This window comes from Pongo abelii, chromosome 20 (genome assembly GCF_028885655.2).
Source record: "Pongo abelii isolate AG06213 chromosome 20, NHGRI_mPonAbe1-v2.0_pri, whole genome shotgun sequence".
Taxonomy (NCBI): domain Eukaryota; kingdom Metazoa; phylum Chordata; class Mammalia; order Primates; family Hominidae; genus Pongo; species Pongo abelii.
In genome coordinates this window covers 62,143,020-62,157,773 of record NC_072005.2, presented here as the reverse complement: position 1 = coordinate 62,157,773, position 14,754 = coordinate 62,143,020, and the positions used below count along the sequence as shown (strand labels likewise).

At 56.0% G+C, this 14,754-nt stretch overlaps 2 protein-coding genes across 2 annotated transcripts; both read right to left on the bottom strand.

The window, feature by feature from the left end:
• Positions 1–40: 40 nt before the first annotated feature.
• ZNF581 (zinc finger protein 581) lies at positions 41–1,090 on the bottom strand. The gene has a single exon (XM_003779266.5). It carries the CDS (start codon positions 1,088–1,090, stop codon positions 497–499), a length of 594 nt encoding a protein of 197 aa, XP_003779314.2. The 3' UTR covers positions 41–496.
• ZNF580 (zinc finger protein 580) lies at positions 41–5,048 on the bottom strand. Its single transcript, XM_063719802.1, has 4 exons — positions 4,974–5,048; positions 4,487–4,882; positions 1,886–3,163; positions 41–1,109 (listed from the first exon to the last, which is right to left on the bottom strand). Exons 1-3 carry the CDS (start codon positions 5,046–5,048, stop codon positions 2,633–2,635), a joined length of 1,002 nt encoding a protein of 333 aa, XP_063575872.1. The 3' UTR covers positions 41–1,109; positions 1,886–2,632.
• Positions 5,049–14,754: the final 9,706 nt, after the last annotated feature.

Genomic DNA, 14,754 nt, shown 5'->3' with positions numbered 1-14,754 from the left:
AGGGTCTGAGATGCTGTCTCTAAAAACAAACCTCAAGTGCTCAGAGTGGGAAACGTGTTTATTGTTTGATCAGTCTCAGGCCTGGTTGGGGGGTGGAAGGCAGGACTGGGGTCCCTTCCCCAACAACAGCGCAGAAGCCTCAGGAAGATGGCAGATTCCTGATGACCCACAGCCACCTTTTATGAGGCCAGAGACTTTACACACCACACTCCCCACTCCCATCCAGTCAAGGCTCTGCCATGGAACAGCTGGTATCTTTAGGCTAGAGGACTCCATTCTGTGTAGGGGCTCATTCCCATCTCAGCTCCAAAACACGGAGGACCTGAAGATTACTCACGGATTCCTCCTTCAGACAGGGCTCTGCCTTTGAGATGCGGCTGCTCTGTGTCTCTGTCCAGGGCCCTGAACACCAGCCTCAGGCTCTCACGAGGTGTCTAGACAGGAGTCCAGGCTCCCTGCAAAGTCCTGTGGTACCTGGGGCACCCGGCAGCCCAGCTCATGGATGCTTCCACCGTGTGTGTTTCTGCAGTGTGTTCTGCTCCATAAAGCGGCGAGGGCAGTGTGGACACTGAAACGGGCGTTCCCCAGAGTGCACCCGGCTGTGTTGGGCCAGCTCACCCGCATCCCGGAAGCGGCGAGGGCAGAGCGGGCAGCCGTGGGGCCGCCCACCACCTGCCAGGTGAATGGAATGGTGCCGTGCCAAGTGGCTGGCGCGCTTGAATGCCTTCCCACAGATGTCACACTCGAAGGGCTTTACCTCCGAGTGGGTGATGCTGTGTCGCTGAAGGTAGGACATGTACTCGAAGACCCTTGAGCACACGGGGCAGCTGTAGCACTTTTTCTGGCCTGGAGCCCCACCGGCCCCTGGCTCCCTCTGTGACTCCTCGTCCACCAGCACTGTGTAGGGGACACCCTGAGTGTCAATAAGCAGGTAGTGGTTGGGCCTTGGAGGAGATGAAGCCTGGGGAGATCCGATGGAGGAGGAAGGTCCAGGTTCTGGGGAGCGGCATGTCCGACGGGGAGGGCCCTCCATGGTCTCAACGGAGGAAAATGCCAGAGGCTGAGGGCAGGGGGATGGCAGCACCAGCATCCGGAGGGCTGGCTGAGGCCTGGTGGATGGGAGATGGGATAAGGTGGTTATATAGGAGAGGGCAGCTCAGCACTGCAGGCTCCATCCTTTTCCTCCCTATACCCGGCCCAGGACCTCTGCATCCTGCCGCCCCTCAGTCCCTCTTTTCCAGTCCCACTCACAGCTGGACTCTGTGGCTCCCTAAAAGGTCCCAGGGTCTCCCTCCTTGGAAAACCTCTCCTAGCCTCGGTGCTCCACCACACACTGTACTCACAGGATCTCTTGACCTGCTCTGCACAACCTGGACCTCACTCTAACCTTCCCCTTTGTGCCCTCCCAGGTCACTGGGTGCCCCACCCCGCAGGCCTCCAGGCCTCTCCCTCCCCTCCTTCTAGCCCTTTCCAGGGTCTGCGTGTTGGCCCATCCTACATACCCAAGCCTTTCCTGATCCCCTCCATACAAGCCAAGCCTATTCACAGGGGCTCCGACGTTAGGACCCCCAGGTTCCGGCCCTCTCTCCAGCCACGTGTCTGAACAACTCCGTGCTCCCACCCGTCCACCCACCTCAGGTTCTCTCCAGTCCTCGCCTGGCCACCACCAGGCTCGTTCTAGGTCCCAGCGCTCTCCGGGGTTCCACCCCCGGGGCCGCAGCCCTCGCTTTCTGGGCCTTTCTGTGTAAGTTCTCGCCCCCTCCAAGCTCCAGAACAGCCCCCTCCGGCGCCTGCCCCACTCCCGCCCCGGCCCAGGTACCCTCCACGCGGTCCAGCCCCTCCCGCCGCCCGCCCCCAGCCCCCTCCCTCCTCCCGGCCCCCGTACCCAGTGCAGCAGCCTCTCAGGTCCGGGCGACTCCAAGTGGCCCCGGGCTACCCTCGCAGTTGCAGGCGGCGGCAGGAAGGAGACCTCTGGGTGTGCCCCAGGAGCTGGCGGCGCCGGCCGAAAGAGAGAAGCCGAAGAGAGAGAAGAGGGTCTAGGGAAGGAAGGTGGGGGCGGGGCGCCCGGGCCGTCGCGAAACGGCTCCGGCCAGAAACACACACCGAGAGGAAAGTACCCAAGCGAGGAAGATCCCGTCTCCACCCCCCAGCACCCAACGCGCACGCACACGCAAGGAAGAGCCTGAAAATGGAGTGCGGAATGTTTATTGAGCAAAGGGTCGGGGGCGTGGGCGGAAGGGGGGTAGATACAGAAATGAACCAGACCGTGCCCGTGCTCTTTATCATCTCTTCCCCGCAGACAACCACCGGTTCACCGCTCCAGAGAGCAGAAAACCAAGGTTTAGAGAGGTCATGTCACTTGCACAGGCTCAGACAGCACAGCTGCACTGGAACCCAGTTCCGACTGGTTCCCAGGCCCAGAGAGGGGCAACGACTTTGGTCTACATCACACAGCTAGAAAGGGGGTAAGGAAGAAATGATGCGCCTCCCTTTGGAAGTTGGGGAAACTGAGGCCCAGGGTAAGGCAGTAACCTCAGCAGAGCCAGGGAGTGTGTGTGGGAGTGCGTGACGCTGTGTGGGTCAGACTTGGTGGCCCTGAGACGGGCAGGGCAGCACAGGCCGGGTCTCGAGCTTAGTGGAGGCGCACGTGCTGCGCCAGCTCCGCGGCGTCCTGGAAGCGGCGTGGGCAGAGCGGGCAGGTGTGCGGCGGCCCGGCGCGGGCGCGGTGCGTGGCGCGATGCCGCGACAGGTGGCTGGAGCGCTTGAAGGCCTTGCCGCAGGCGCCGCACGTGAAGGGCTTGAGGTCCGAGTGCGACACGCGGTGGCTCTGCAGCCGCAGAGGGCTGGCAAAGACACGGGCGCACTCCGGGCAGCTGTAGCCCTTGCGAGGGCCGGGCTCTCCTGGGGGCGCCTCGCGCTGGGGCGGGCCCCGGGGCTCCTCCTCCAGCTGCACCGTGTATGTGTAGGGGACCCCATTGGCGTCGATGAGGAGGTGGCGGCCCAGCCGCGGGGGACGGGGCCCCGCCGCCGAGGAAGGAGTGGAGGAGGGGCCTTCCGCCTTGGGGAAAGGGGGAGCCTTGGGGGGCGGTGGGTCCATGGCCTCCGGAGAGGAGGACCGAGGGTGGGGTGGCCGCGGCGGCAGCAGCAGCATCTGGAGCGGCAGCTGGGAGCGGCGGAGGGGAGATTAGTTAAAATTGCCACTTCCTTTTAGGAAAAGTTTCCTAAAATGGAAAGCATCCCCACTATCACTGCTTGTTACCCTTTGTGCGCCACTGACTACCTCCCTAGCAAAATAAAAACTGTGACTCCAGCCCAGCTCTCCCACGTTCCATCAAGCTGCCTCGGAGAGGGCCTCCACTGAGCTCTGCAGAACCCCGCCACCACCTGCCACTCCTCCTGTGCCCACCTCACACCACCCAAGTCAGGTCTGAGGACCTAGTCCCCCGACTTTTCTTCCCTTTTCTCCTCTCAACCCACCCCAGCAGACAATCAATCCCTAAATCTGTTTATCTCTTTACATCTTACACCCCGGGCCTCCTGACCGCCGAGATTTCTCTAATCTGTGGTTTTCTTTCCCTGTTTCCCAGCCCCAGTTCAGGTTGCTTCTCCTCCCTTTGCCGCCCCCCACCCCCCACCGGCCCCCGCATCGGCCTCCGGACCCTCCTGGGGCTCCATCCCCACTACATGCCGCAGGGCCTCCCCATCTTCATATTCCGTGGCCTCCCTCACTTCCTCTCTAGGTACCTCCCCAGAGCCCCACTAACCCAATTCCCCACATTTCACTAGGGCTTTTCCATCCTGTTCCCACACTTAGCACCTCGAAGTCTAGCCACCTCTCCCCACTAGAGACGATGGAACCCATCGTCTCACTACATCTATACATCCCAAAATGCCTCAAATGCCTTCCTTCTGTATACCCCGCCCCGCAACCTGGCTATCTGCTACATTCTCCCCAAAGGCCCCCTTTTCTCCCCCACCCCTATATATGGCGGTGACATCGTTACTTCTTTCTGTACCCATCAGGGGCCTTCTCCCAAACCCCGTTATGCACACCAGGCTCCGGGACTCCGCTTCCCACAGCACCTCTCCCAAGCCCACTTTCCCCTCCTTTCTGTGTACGTCTGGCATCTCTCCTTCTCCTCTTCTTCACCTCTTCCAGGAGCCCCATCCCTCCCCCTGTTACACACAGCATGGCCCCCCGCCCGTTCTTTTGCTCTGCTCCCCTTGTTTCTGGGAACCCCAGCGCCCGGGCGTTTTCGCCCCCATCCCGCTACACACCGCCCGTCCCCTGGCCCCGGGGCCCCTCCTATTGCCTTCACTTCCCCAAGGAGCCGTGGTGCCTCGACTTCCCCTCCCGTTCCTCCGCCCGATCCTGCCGCTCCCGACCCCCACCCCCATCCCGGGTGGCTCCAGCGCACTCCCCTAGCCTGCCTGGCCTCGGCGCCGTCCCGGGGCCAGGCTCCTCCCTCCATCCCGGCCCCCGTACCCCGTGCGGCGGGCTCTCGGGTCCGGAGGAACGGGCCGAGGTCCCGGGCGGCCCCGGGCTTCCCCTGGCGAGCGCCGGCGGCGGAACCGAGACTTCCGGGCAGCTCCGGGCCGGCGGCGCCGGGGACGCGGGGACTGGGGGCGCGGGCGCGGGGGCGCGAGGGGTTGGCGGCGTCCCTGGGAAAAGGCGCCGGCCGGAAGCGCGCGAGCCCGGTGCGGAGGTTCCGCCGCCTGGAGCCGGCGCTCCCACCCCTCGCCTCTGCGGAGCGCCCTGCGAGGAGGGGACCGGAGGCGCGGGGTCCACTGAAGACGCCCGCCCCCGGCGGCCCCGCTCCCCTCCCACCTCCCGATCGGAACAGTTCCGACGCTTGACAACAGATTGGCCAATAAACCGAGACTAAGCAAAATTACGTCTTTGCCCTAAGGCCCACAAGGGTTTGTTCTCTTTCCACTGGGCCGTCGCTGCCTGCTCGGCCGTGGCCACCCACCGAGGTAGAGGGCCGGAGAAGGTATGTTCCTGCCGGCTGAGCAAATGTAGAGACCGAGGTCCAGAGGCCAGCCATTGCTCCGATGTGGCCGGGCCGTGATTCTCCACCCAGCAAATGGGGAGACCGAGGCCCGGAGAAGGCCAGACGCTGCCAGATAGTTGGGGAAGGTGTGTTCTTCCCACGGGGCACATGCGGGAACCGAGGCCCACAGAGGACGGCTACATGCGCAGGTGGGGAGGTGTGATATTTCCAGAAGGCACGTGGCGACCGAGGCGCAGCGAAGGCCAGGCTTTGCGAGATGTGGAGGTGGGAAAGGCTGGCACTGCCCACGGGGCCCACTGGAAGCCTGATGCGGGCTCGCGGGCTGTGCCAGGTCCTGGGGCACTTGAGGCCCGGGCGCTGGCTGCGCATGCGAAGGACTCGGGCGTCGAAAGCAACGCGCGGTGGCGCTGCAGCCGCACTGGAGAGCTGCACACGCGGCAGCACTCGGGGCAGCTGCAGCTCCTCCTCCAGCCACGTGGCGCCACGGCCTCGCTGGAGGGCGGCAGCAGCAGCATCTGCAGGTGCAGGTGCAGCTGGGAGTGGGGGACAGAAGAGGAGTAACTGTCGCAGCGAGCCCCAAGACCCTAGGGGTGCCACAGCTACGTCCTAGAGCACTGTCCATCAGAACTTTCTACAATGGTGGAAAGTTCTATGACAGTCACTAGCCACGTGGGACTCTTACACTCTTGAAATGTGGCTGGTGTATCAGAGGACCTGAATTTTAAATTGTATTAAATTTCCCATAATCAGCACGGCGGCTCACACCTGTAATCCCAGCACTTTCGGAGGCCAAGGTGGGCGGATCACCTGAGGTCAGGAGTTCGAGACCAGCCTGGCCAACATGGTGAAACTCCTTCTCTACTAAAAGTACAAAAATTAGCTGGGCGTAGTGGTGCTCCCCTGCAGTCCCAGCTACTTGGGAGGCTGAGGCAGGAGAATCACTTGAACCCAGGAGGTGGAGGTTGCAGTGTACCAAGATCGAGCCTCTATACTGCAGCCTGGGCAACAGAGGGAGACCGTCTCAAAAAATAATAATTTCCCATAATCAAAATTTAAGCCACATATGGCTCCTACCTTATGGAACAATTCCAGAGACCACTGTCAACCAGTTGTAAACTGGAGGCCCAAGGGCCCAAAAGCCCTCACAGTTATATTTGGTTTGGGACACAAGGTACTTTTTAAACATTTAACTGAGCAGTGTGTATATTTTTGAGACAGAGTCTCACTCTGTCGCCCACGCTGGAGTGCACTGGCATGCTTCTGGCTCACTGCAACCTCAACCTCCCAGGCACAAGTGATCCTTCCACTTCAGTCTCCCAAGCAGCTGGGACTACGGGCGTGGGCCACCACACATTTTGAGCCAGACCACTCTTTGTTGTTGGGGACCATCCTGTGCACTGTAGGGTGTTGAGCAGCATCCTTGGCCTCCACCCACCAGATGCCAGTAGCACCCTCCCCCAACCCCGAGTTGTGACAACCCAAAATGTCTCTAGACATTGCCTGTGTCCCCTAGGAGGCAACATTGCTCCTGGTTGAGAACCCCTGGTCTACTTGGACAATTACCCAACCTGAGTGTCTTGCCAAGATCCCTGATATAGTTAAGATGTTTGTCCCCTCCAAATCTTTTTTTTTTTTTTTGGAGGTGGAGTCTTGCTCTGTTGCCCAGGCTAAAGTGCAGTGGTGCAATTCTAGGCTCACTGCAACCTCCACCTCCCGGGCTCAGGTGATTCTCCTGTTTCAGCCTCCCAAATAGCTGAGATTACAGGTATGCACTACCACGCCCAGCTGTATTATATAAAATATAACAATTTTATATTTTTGGTAGAGACGGCTTTCACCATATTGGCCACCTAGTCTCCAACTCCTGACCTCAGGTGATCCACCTGCCTCAGCCTCCCAAAGTGCTGGGATTACAGGGTTGAGCCACCACACCTGGCCTCCTCCAAATCTCATGTTGAAATGTAATCCCCAATGTTGGAGATGGGGCTTGGTGGGAGGCATTTGGATCATGCGGGTGGATCCTTCATGAATGGCTTGGTGCCATCCTCGAGGTAATAAGTGAGATCTCGCTGAGTTCACATGAGATCTAGTTGTTTAAAAGAGCATGTCAGGCTGAGTGCGGTGGCTCACGCCTGTAATCCCAACACTTTGGGAGGGCGAGGTGGGCGGATTACGAGGTCGAGATCGAGACCATCCTGGCCAACACGGTGTAACCTGGTCTCTACTAAAAATACAAAAATTAGCTGGGCGTGGTGGCGGGCGCCTGTAGTCCCAGCTACTTGGGAGGCTGAGGCAGGAGAGTCACTTGAACCCGGGATGCAGAGGTTGCAGTGAACCGAGATTGTGCCACTGCACTCCAGCCTGGCAACAGAGCAAGACTCCGTCTAAACAAACAAACAAACCAAAAAAAAAAGCGTGTCACCTCCCACCAGTCTTTTCCCCCCACCATGAGATATGCCAACTACCCCTTTACCTTTCACCACGATTGTAAGCTTCCTGAAGCCCTTGCCAGAAGCAGCTGCCAGGACCACACGTCCTGTACAGCCTGCAGAACCGTGAGCCAACTAAACTTCTTTTGTTTATAAATTACCCAGCCTCAGGTATTCACTCATAGAGACACAATGAAACTAATACAATCCCTCTCTTGAGTTTCAGACCATATAACTAGTGGCATTATAGTGGCCACAACCCCCACCCCCACTGCTATCTCCAGAAATAATGACAACAATAACCAACATTTATTGAGCCCTCACTCGGGAACAGCCATTGCTAAATGCACAGCATTCTCAGGGCAGAGCTACAAGGAAAGTACCATGAGGATCCCTGTTTTACAGATGAGGGAAGCAGAGCTCAAAGAGATCGTGTGATTGGCCTGAGGTCACACATCCACAGGCGGGATGGCCAGGACAGCACCTGCCTCTGCCCACACTGGGTCAGTGCACATGACCCCTGTTGGCAAGCCACACACTTCCCTGTAATCCCACCATCGCCGCTGCCACCCCAGCGCAAACCACCACCATTTACCCCCAGCTTGTAGCAGCAGCAGCCTCCCCCTCCATCACTCTCTCCCTCCCCTCTCGTTTTTTTGTTGCTGTTTCTTTTTTCAGATAGAGTCTCACTCTGTCGCCCAGGCTGGAGTGCAGTGGCACGATCTCGGCTCACTGCAGCCTCCACCTCCCAGGTTCAAGCGATTCTCCTGCCTCAGCCTCCTCAGTAGCTGGGATTACAGGCGTGCACCACCACGGCCGGCTAATTTTTTATAATTTTAGAAGAGACAGGGTTTCACCCTATTGCCCAGACTGGTCTCGAACTCCTGGCCTCAAGCGATCCGCCTGCCTCAGCCTCCCAAAGTCCTGGGATTATAGGCGTGAGCCACCATGCCTGGCCTTCTCCCTCCCTTCCCTGTGGCAATTTCCAATTGATTTTTTAAGGTCACAGAATCATTCCCTGACTTAAAACCTTACCCTCTGAGACACAGCAACATATTGAGACCCTGTCTCTCCAAAAAAAATGATAATAATAATTAGGCAGAGGTGGTGGTGCCTGCCTACAGTCCCAACTACCCAGGAAGCTGAGACAGGATTGCCTGAGCCCAGGAGTTTCAGACTGCAGTGCGTTATGATCAAAACCTTCCCCTCTGCCCTTAGAGTAAACCCAGACACTCTGCAAGGCCCTGCGTAGACTGGCCCCTCAGCTGCCTTCCCTTCTGGGCACCATGGTGCTGCCTTTCCCTTGCCCAGTGCACCAGCCTCTCCCAACTGGAGAGCCTTTGTGCCAGCTCCTCCCCTCTCTGTGATGTTCCTTTCAGCCCCTCACAAGAGTGACTCCTTCCTGGCCTTCAGGGTTCAGCTCACAGAACACTTGGTCATAGCAGCCTTTAGTGACCGTGTTAGCTCGAGGTGCCCTGCTCTGCATCCTCTGTATGTTCATTTCCTTCACATCCCACAGCACAATCCATGATATGGCCTCGTTGATCTACTGCCTGCTGTGTTATTGCCTGCCTTCCCCACTCTCCAAGGCCCAGCTCCATCCTGGTCAACATTCTACCCTCAGAATCTATCAAAGGTCTTTCAGGAAATGGTAAGGAATCAATTCGATATTGGTTGAATGAATAAATGAATGAATTTGATCACCCCATCCGAAAGTCAAGCATTAACCTCCCTACCCAGCTCCCCACCAAAGAGAACCCCTGCTCAACCCCAAGACATGATCATGAGGAAGCCACACCATCTAGACAAAATTCTTGCCACACCATCTAGAACTTTGAACGTCCCCATTTCCACCCACTGCCTCACTCCCCAAAGCCAGACAAGCACCAAATTCCATCACCTCCACCCCCTGAGGGCACTGACCTCCATTCTCCAAGCCAAGTTCTGGCCCCTTCCTTCTCACCTGGACCACCATATCTGGTACCCTGGCCTCCAGTTCCCCTCCCACACTGGCCTGACCCCGACAGATGCTTCTCACAGCTGTACTGAATGCAACTTCAGCACCATGCGTAACATTCTCCCGGCTCCCTTTACCCTCAGGACCAAGTTCGAGTTTCTCAGCCAAGAATTTGAGGCCCTTTGTGAGGTGGCCCAGCCACTTCCCCACCTCACTTCTCATTCCTGTGCTCCAAGCACACACGGCATCTCACAGCCCCCTGGCCAGACCTTGAATTTACACAGCTCCACACACAAAGACTTATGTGTTTTCCTCGCCCTGGGAATTCTTCCCCTTTACTCTACTGGCAGCCTTCTCCTTAGCCTTCTGGAATCATGTATTCTGATCTCTCAAGTTGGCTAGGTGTCACCTATATGCCCTGCTCACCAGTTCACCAGCTCCTCTGCTTACAATCCTCCCTATAGTATAACCCCCTCAGCCTGGCATGAAAGGCCTCTCACAGCCTGGCCTCAGCCACCTTTCCCACCCTTGCCCTCACCCAACCTGTTCCAGACAGCTGCAGCGAATCATTCTGACTTCTCCATTTACACCTCAAATCTTGGGCCACTGTGACTGATTACTCATGTCCCCAAACTTCAGTTCACACTGCATATTCATATCCAGGGTCTCGATGAATCCTCTCAACGGTCCAGCGAGGCTGGCAGTCAGATGCACTCCACAGCACAGAGGAGGCAGAGGCCACTCAGATCTCCGGCCAGAGTGACCGACTGACCCCCGCTCCAGCACCCTCACCTCCCTCTGGCTGCCCAAACCCTCCCCAGCCTGCAGTCTGGGTCCTGCCTCCTTCAGGAACCTTTTCCTGGCCACCCCTTCTTCTCAAGGTCCACTATTCATCCCACTTTGTCTTCCCATGGGAAATAGCCCCTTCTCCCCTTGGGAAATACAGTGATGCCCAGGCCTGTGCCTCTGGGGCAACTGGGATCCAAGAAGCCCACTACCAAAGCTTCCCGCCCTCCTCTTCCTATACCTCGTCCCCTGGTCTCCGCAGCCCCTCCCCAAGCCTCCTTAGCAGGGCCTCTCAGTTTCCAACGCCCACTGCCCTGGGGGCCACTGTGTCCCACACCCCAAGTCCCTCACTTGGACAGGACTCTTAAGAATGCCGTCACTGCTGAACCTGCTCACTCCCCGCAGTCCGGCCCGGTCTCCCTATCCCTACGCAGCAAACTTTCACGTCCGGAAGAAGCCGCAGGGACGACTTCCGGGATGCTCCGACTTCTCCGGCAGCTTCCGGATTCGGAGAGCAGCAGGAAAGCACTCGGGCCAGAAACGCACCCACAAGAGAAAGGTTCCTGCGTCGCGCACCTTGCTACTCCACACACACACTACACAAAAGTTAAAATGAAATCACTGTTTGGCACCGTGCCGGATGCTGAGGGAGGGAATACAACAGAGATGGCTTTCGTCAAAAAAAAAAAAAAGGACTTTTCTTTCTTTCTTTTTTTTTTTTTTTGAGACGGAGTCACGCTCTGTTGCCCAGGCTGGAGTGCTGGAGTGCAGTGGTGTGATCTCGGCTGCTGCTGCAACCTCCACCTCCTGGGTTCAAGCTATTCTGCCTCAGCCTCCCGAGTAGCTGGGATTACAGGTACACACCACCACCCCCGGCTAATGTTTGTACTTTTAGTAGAGATGGGAGTTTCACCATGTTGGCCAGGCTGGTCTTGAACTGACCTCAAGTGATCCACCCACCTCGGCCTCCCAAAGTGCTGGGATTACAGGCGTGTGCCACCGTGCCCGGCCAGGAAAGACTTTCTAGAGTAAGAAAGACAGCACAAAGTCTTTCTACAAATAGGACCTGAAATCAGAAAGGTCTAGTGATTTGTCTGTTGCTACAGAGCAAAGGCAGAGGGCTGAAATTCTTCAACTCATGAGACAGTTGAAGACAGTCAGGCCCTAACTCTTGATTTGCTCCATGGCAAGAAAATGGAGTACCATATCCCTATTGGTTAGGTGGTAACGCCAAGGCCATAGAGGGGCAGTCATTGGCCCTGGATCACACTGCTAGTCAAAGCTGGCTAGTAGGATGTAAAGGAAAATAAAAGTCCAGGGCTGCCAAATTCATTATGCCAAAGGGAAGGTTAAGCCTGGAGACTGAGTTACGCAACACTGCTATCTCTTCCCAAATCAACAGCTGTTGCTTCACAACCTTGTGTCAAAGCATTACACATTAGCCAGACCCTCACAGAAAAACAAAGGGTCTCAAGTATCTCCATATGACCACCAGTACAGATTGTTCTTTGCTGTCCTCGATCCTCCCATAAAACAAGAACATGGGCCGGGTGCTGTGGCTCACACCTGTAATCCCAACAATTTGGGAGGTCGAGGCGGGCGGATCACCTGAGGTCAGACGTTCAAGACCAGCCTGGCCAACATAGTGAAACCCCATCTGTACTAAAAAAAATACACACAAAAAAATTAGTCAGGCGGGGTGGCGCACACCTGTAATCCTAGCTACTTGGGAGGCCCAGGCAGGAGAATCGCTTGAACCTGGGAGCCGGAGGTTCCAGTGAGCCAAGATGGCGCCACTGCACTCCAGTGTGGATGACAGAGTGACTCTGTCTCAAATAAAAATAATAAGAAGAAGAAGAACATGTCCCTTGTAACTTTAGGTTTGCAATCTAAGTCTAGCTCCTAAAACTAAAGTCTGTTAGATTTCACACTGATAATGCTTATCTTCCCAGGTACAGAACAAAAACGATGAGCTCAATCATTCTTCCATCTGTCACCCTCTTCCTACCTGCCTTCCCTCCTTTAAGGAAATGTATAAATATTAAGCCTCCTGAAAACCTCTTCCACAAGCCACAGAGGTTTTCTGTGACTCTTGCCTTTCCCAGGTCTGCCCTCAAGCTCTGGATATATAAGCTCTGGAGTGATTGAGGCTCTTGCCTCAGTAACTTATTTTGGTTAACAATAATGTCGCTTCCCTCTGCAAGGCTACGTAATGGAGGGAAATGATATCCAGCTCTAAAGATCACCTAAAGAGGCCGGACGGGGTGGCTCACACCTGTAATCCCAGCACTTTGGGAAGCTGAGGCAGGAGGATCACCTGGGTCGGGAGTTCGAGACCAGCCTGGCCAACATGGAGAAGCCCCGTCTCTACTAAAAATACACAATTAGCCGGGCGTGGTGGCGCGTGACTGTAATCCCAGCTACACGGGAGGCTGAGGCAGGAGAATTACTTGAACCCGAGAAGCGAAGGTTGCAGTAAGCCGAGATGGCGCCATTGCACTCCAGCCTGGGCAACAAGAATGAAACCCTGTCACAAAAAATAAATAAATAAATAAAATAAAGTAGGTGGCCTCAGCCTCCGCAGCCAGCCGGGATATGCTGGGCCAGCTCCTGGAAATGTTGGGAACAGTGGGCAGACAGGCAGTGATCATCCACCCAGCTGGTTAGCCAGTGTTAGCAGAGGCTGCTGGAGTACTTAAAGACCTTTCCACTGGACCACACACATGTTCATATCATAGGGCCAGGAGGATGCTGAGTGTGAGACATGATGCTGTGTGAAGTAGAGCAGGCTCGTGAAGGTTTGTAGGAACTCAGGGCAAGGCTGGGAACTGGGCCCTCTTTCTTTGCCTCCTCCTGAGCTGTCTTCAACCACAGTACTACATGTGTAGGGCACCCCGTGGTGGTCAATAAGGTAATGACAGTTTGGACTTAAGGATACAAGTGAGGACAAAATAGGTGAGCAACTCATCCTGGTTTGGGAGAAGTCCTGGGACTATCCAGTTTTAAAAATGAGAGGAAGAAATAAAGAAGAAAAAGGCAAGAAAATAGATGTCTTAGATTTGGCAAATCACCACCTTCTGGCTGTTGACAAGGAGGAGATAAGTTATTCCCATTTTATCGATGGGGCTGCTGAGACCAGAGAGTAAACTCCCCATTCACAAAGTCCAGCAGGTGCAGAGTTAAAATAGATTACCCGCCTCCTGAGTGAGACTAACGGGGGAAAGAAGACCAGCAGTTACCCTAGGTGGCAAGTAAATCTTTTTCACTTTTTTGGGGGGGGCGGGGACGGAGTTTCGTTCTCGTTGCCCAGGCTGGAGTGCAATGGCGAGATCTCAGCGCTGCTCACCGCGACCTCCGCCTCCCGCGCTCAAGCGATTCTCCTGCCTCAGCCTCCCGAGTAGCTGGGATTACAGGCATGCGCCACCACGCCGGGCTAATTTGTATTTTTAGTAAAGACGGGGTTTCTCCCTGTTGATCAGGCTGGTCTGGAACTCCCGACCTCAGGTGATCCGCCCGCCTCGGCCTCCCACAGTGCTGGGATTACAGACCTGAGCCACCGCACCTGGCGGATTGATCTTTACTGGACACCTGCTGCGACAGGGCACCCTCCTAGGCCTCGTGGGGGCGACAAAGACCAAAATATCAAAATGTCTCACCCACCTTAGAACCTGGAAAAAGCAGGTAGGGCTACTGTGTTTCCTCTAGCCTACAGAAACTCAAGTTCAAAGACTCGTTCAGCCTCACTAAGGAACCTTACGTAACTCACGACTAGAATTTGGAAGAAGAAGGCCCTTTGGTTTCTCAAATTCAGCAGTAACATTTCACAGATAAGGAAACTGAGTACCAGAGAGGTTGAATGAAATGGCAATAGGCCTGGTGCGGTGGCTCACGCCTATAATCCCAGCACATTGGGAGGCCGAGGCGGGCGGATCAGGAGGTCAGGAGTTTGAGCCCAGCCTGGCCAAGATGGTGAAACCCCGTCTCTACTAAAAATACAAAAATTAGCTGGGTGTGGTGGCAGACACCTGTAATCCCAGCTACTCGGGAGGCTGAGGCAGGGAACTGCTTGAACCCAGGAGGTGGAGGTTGCAGTGAGCCAAGATCGCGCCACTGCACTCCAGCCTGGGTGACAGGGCAAGACTCCGTCTCAAAAAAAGAAAAGAAAAGAAAAGAAAGAAATTATGCGGCTAGACACGGTAGCTCACGTCTGTCATCCCAGCATTTTGGGAGGTCAAGTCGGGAGGATTGCTTGAGCCCAGAAGTTCAAGACCAGCCTGGGCAACATGGTGAAGCCCTGTCTCTACAAAAAAATGCAAAACAGCCGGGCATGATGGCGTGAACACTTGTAGTCCAAGTTACTCAGGAGGCTGAGGTAGGAGGATCACTTGAGCCCAGGAGGTCGAGGTTGCAGTGAGCTATGATTGTGCCACTGCACTCCAGCCTGGATGACAAAGCAAGACCCCATCTCAAAAAAAAAAAAAAAAAAAAAAGAAAGAAAGAAAGAAAAAGAGACTGGGCATGGTGGCTCACGCCTGTAATCCCAGAACTTTGGGAGGCCGAGGCGGGC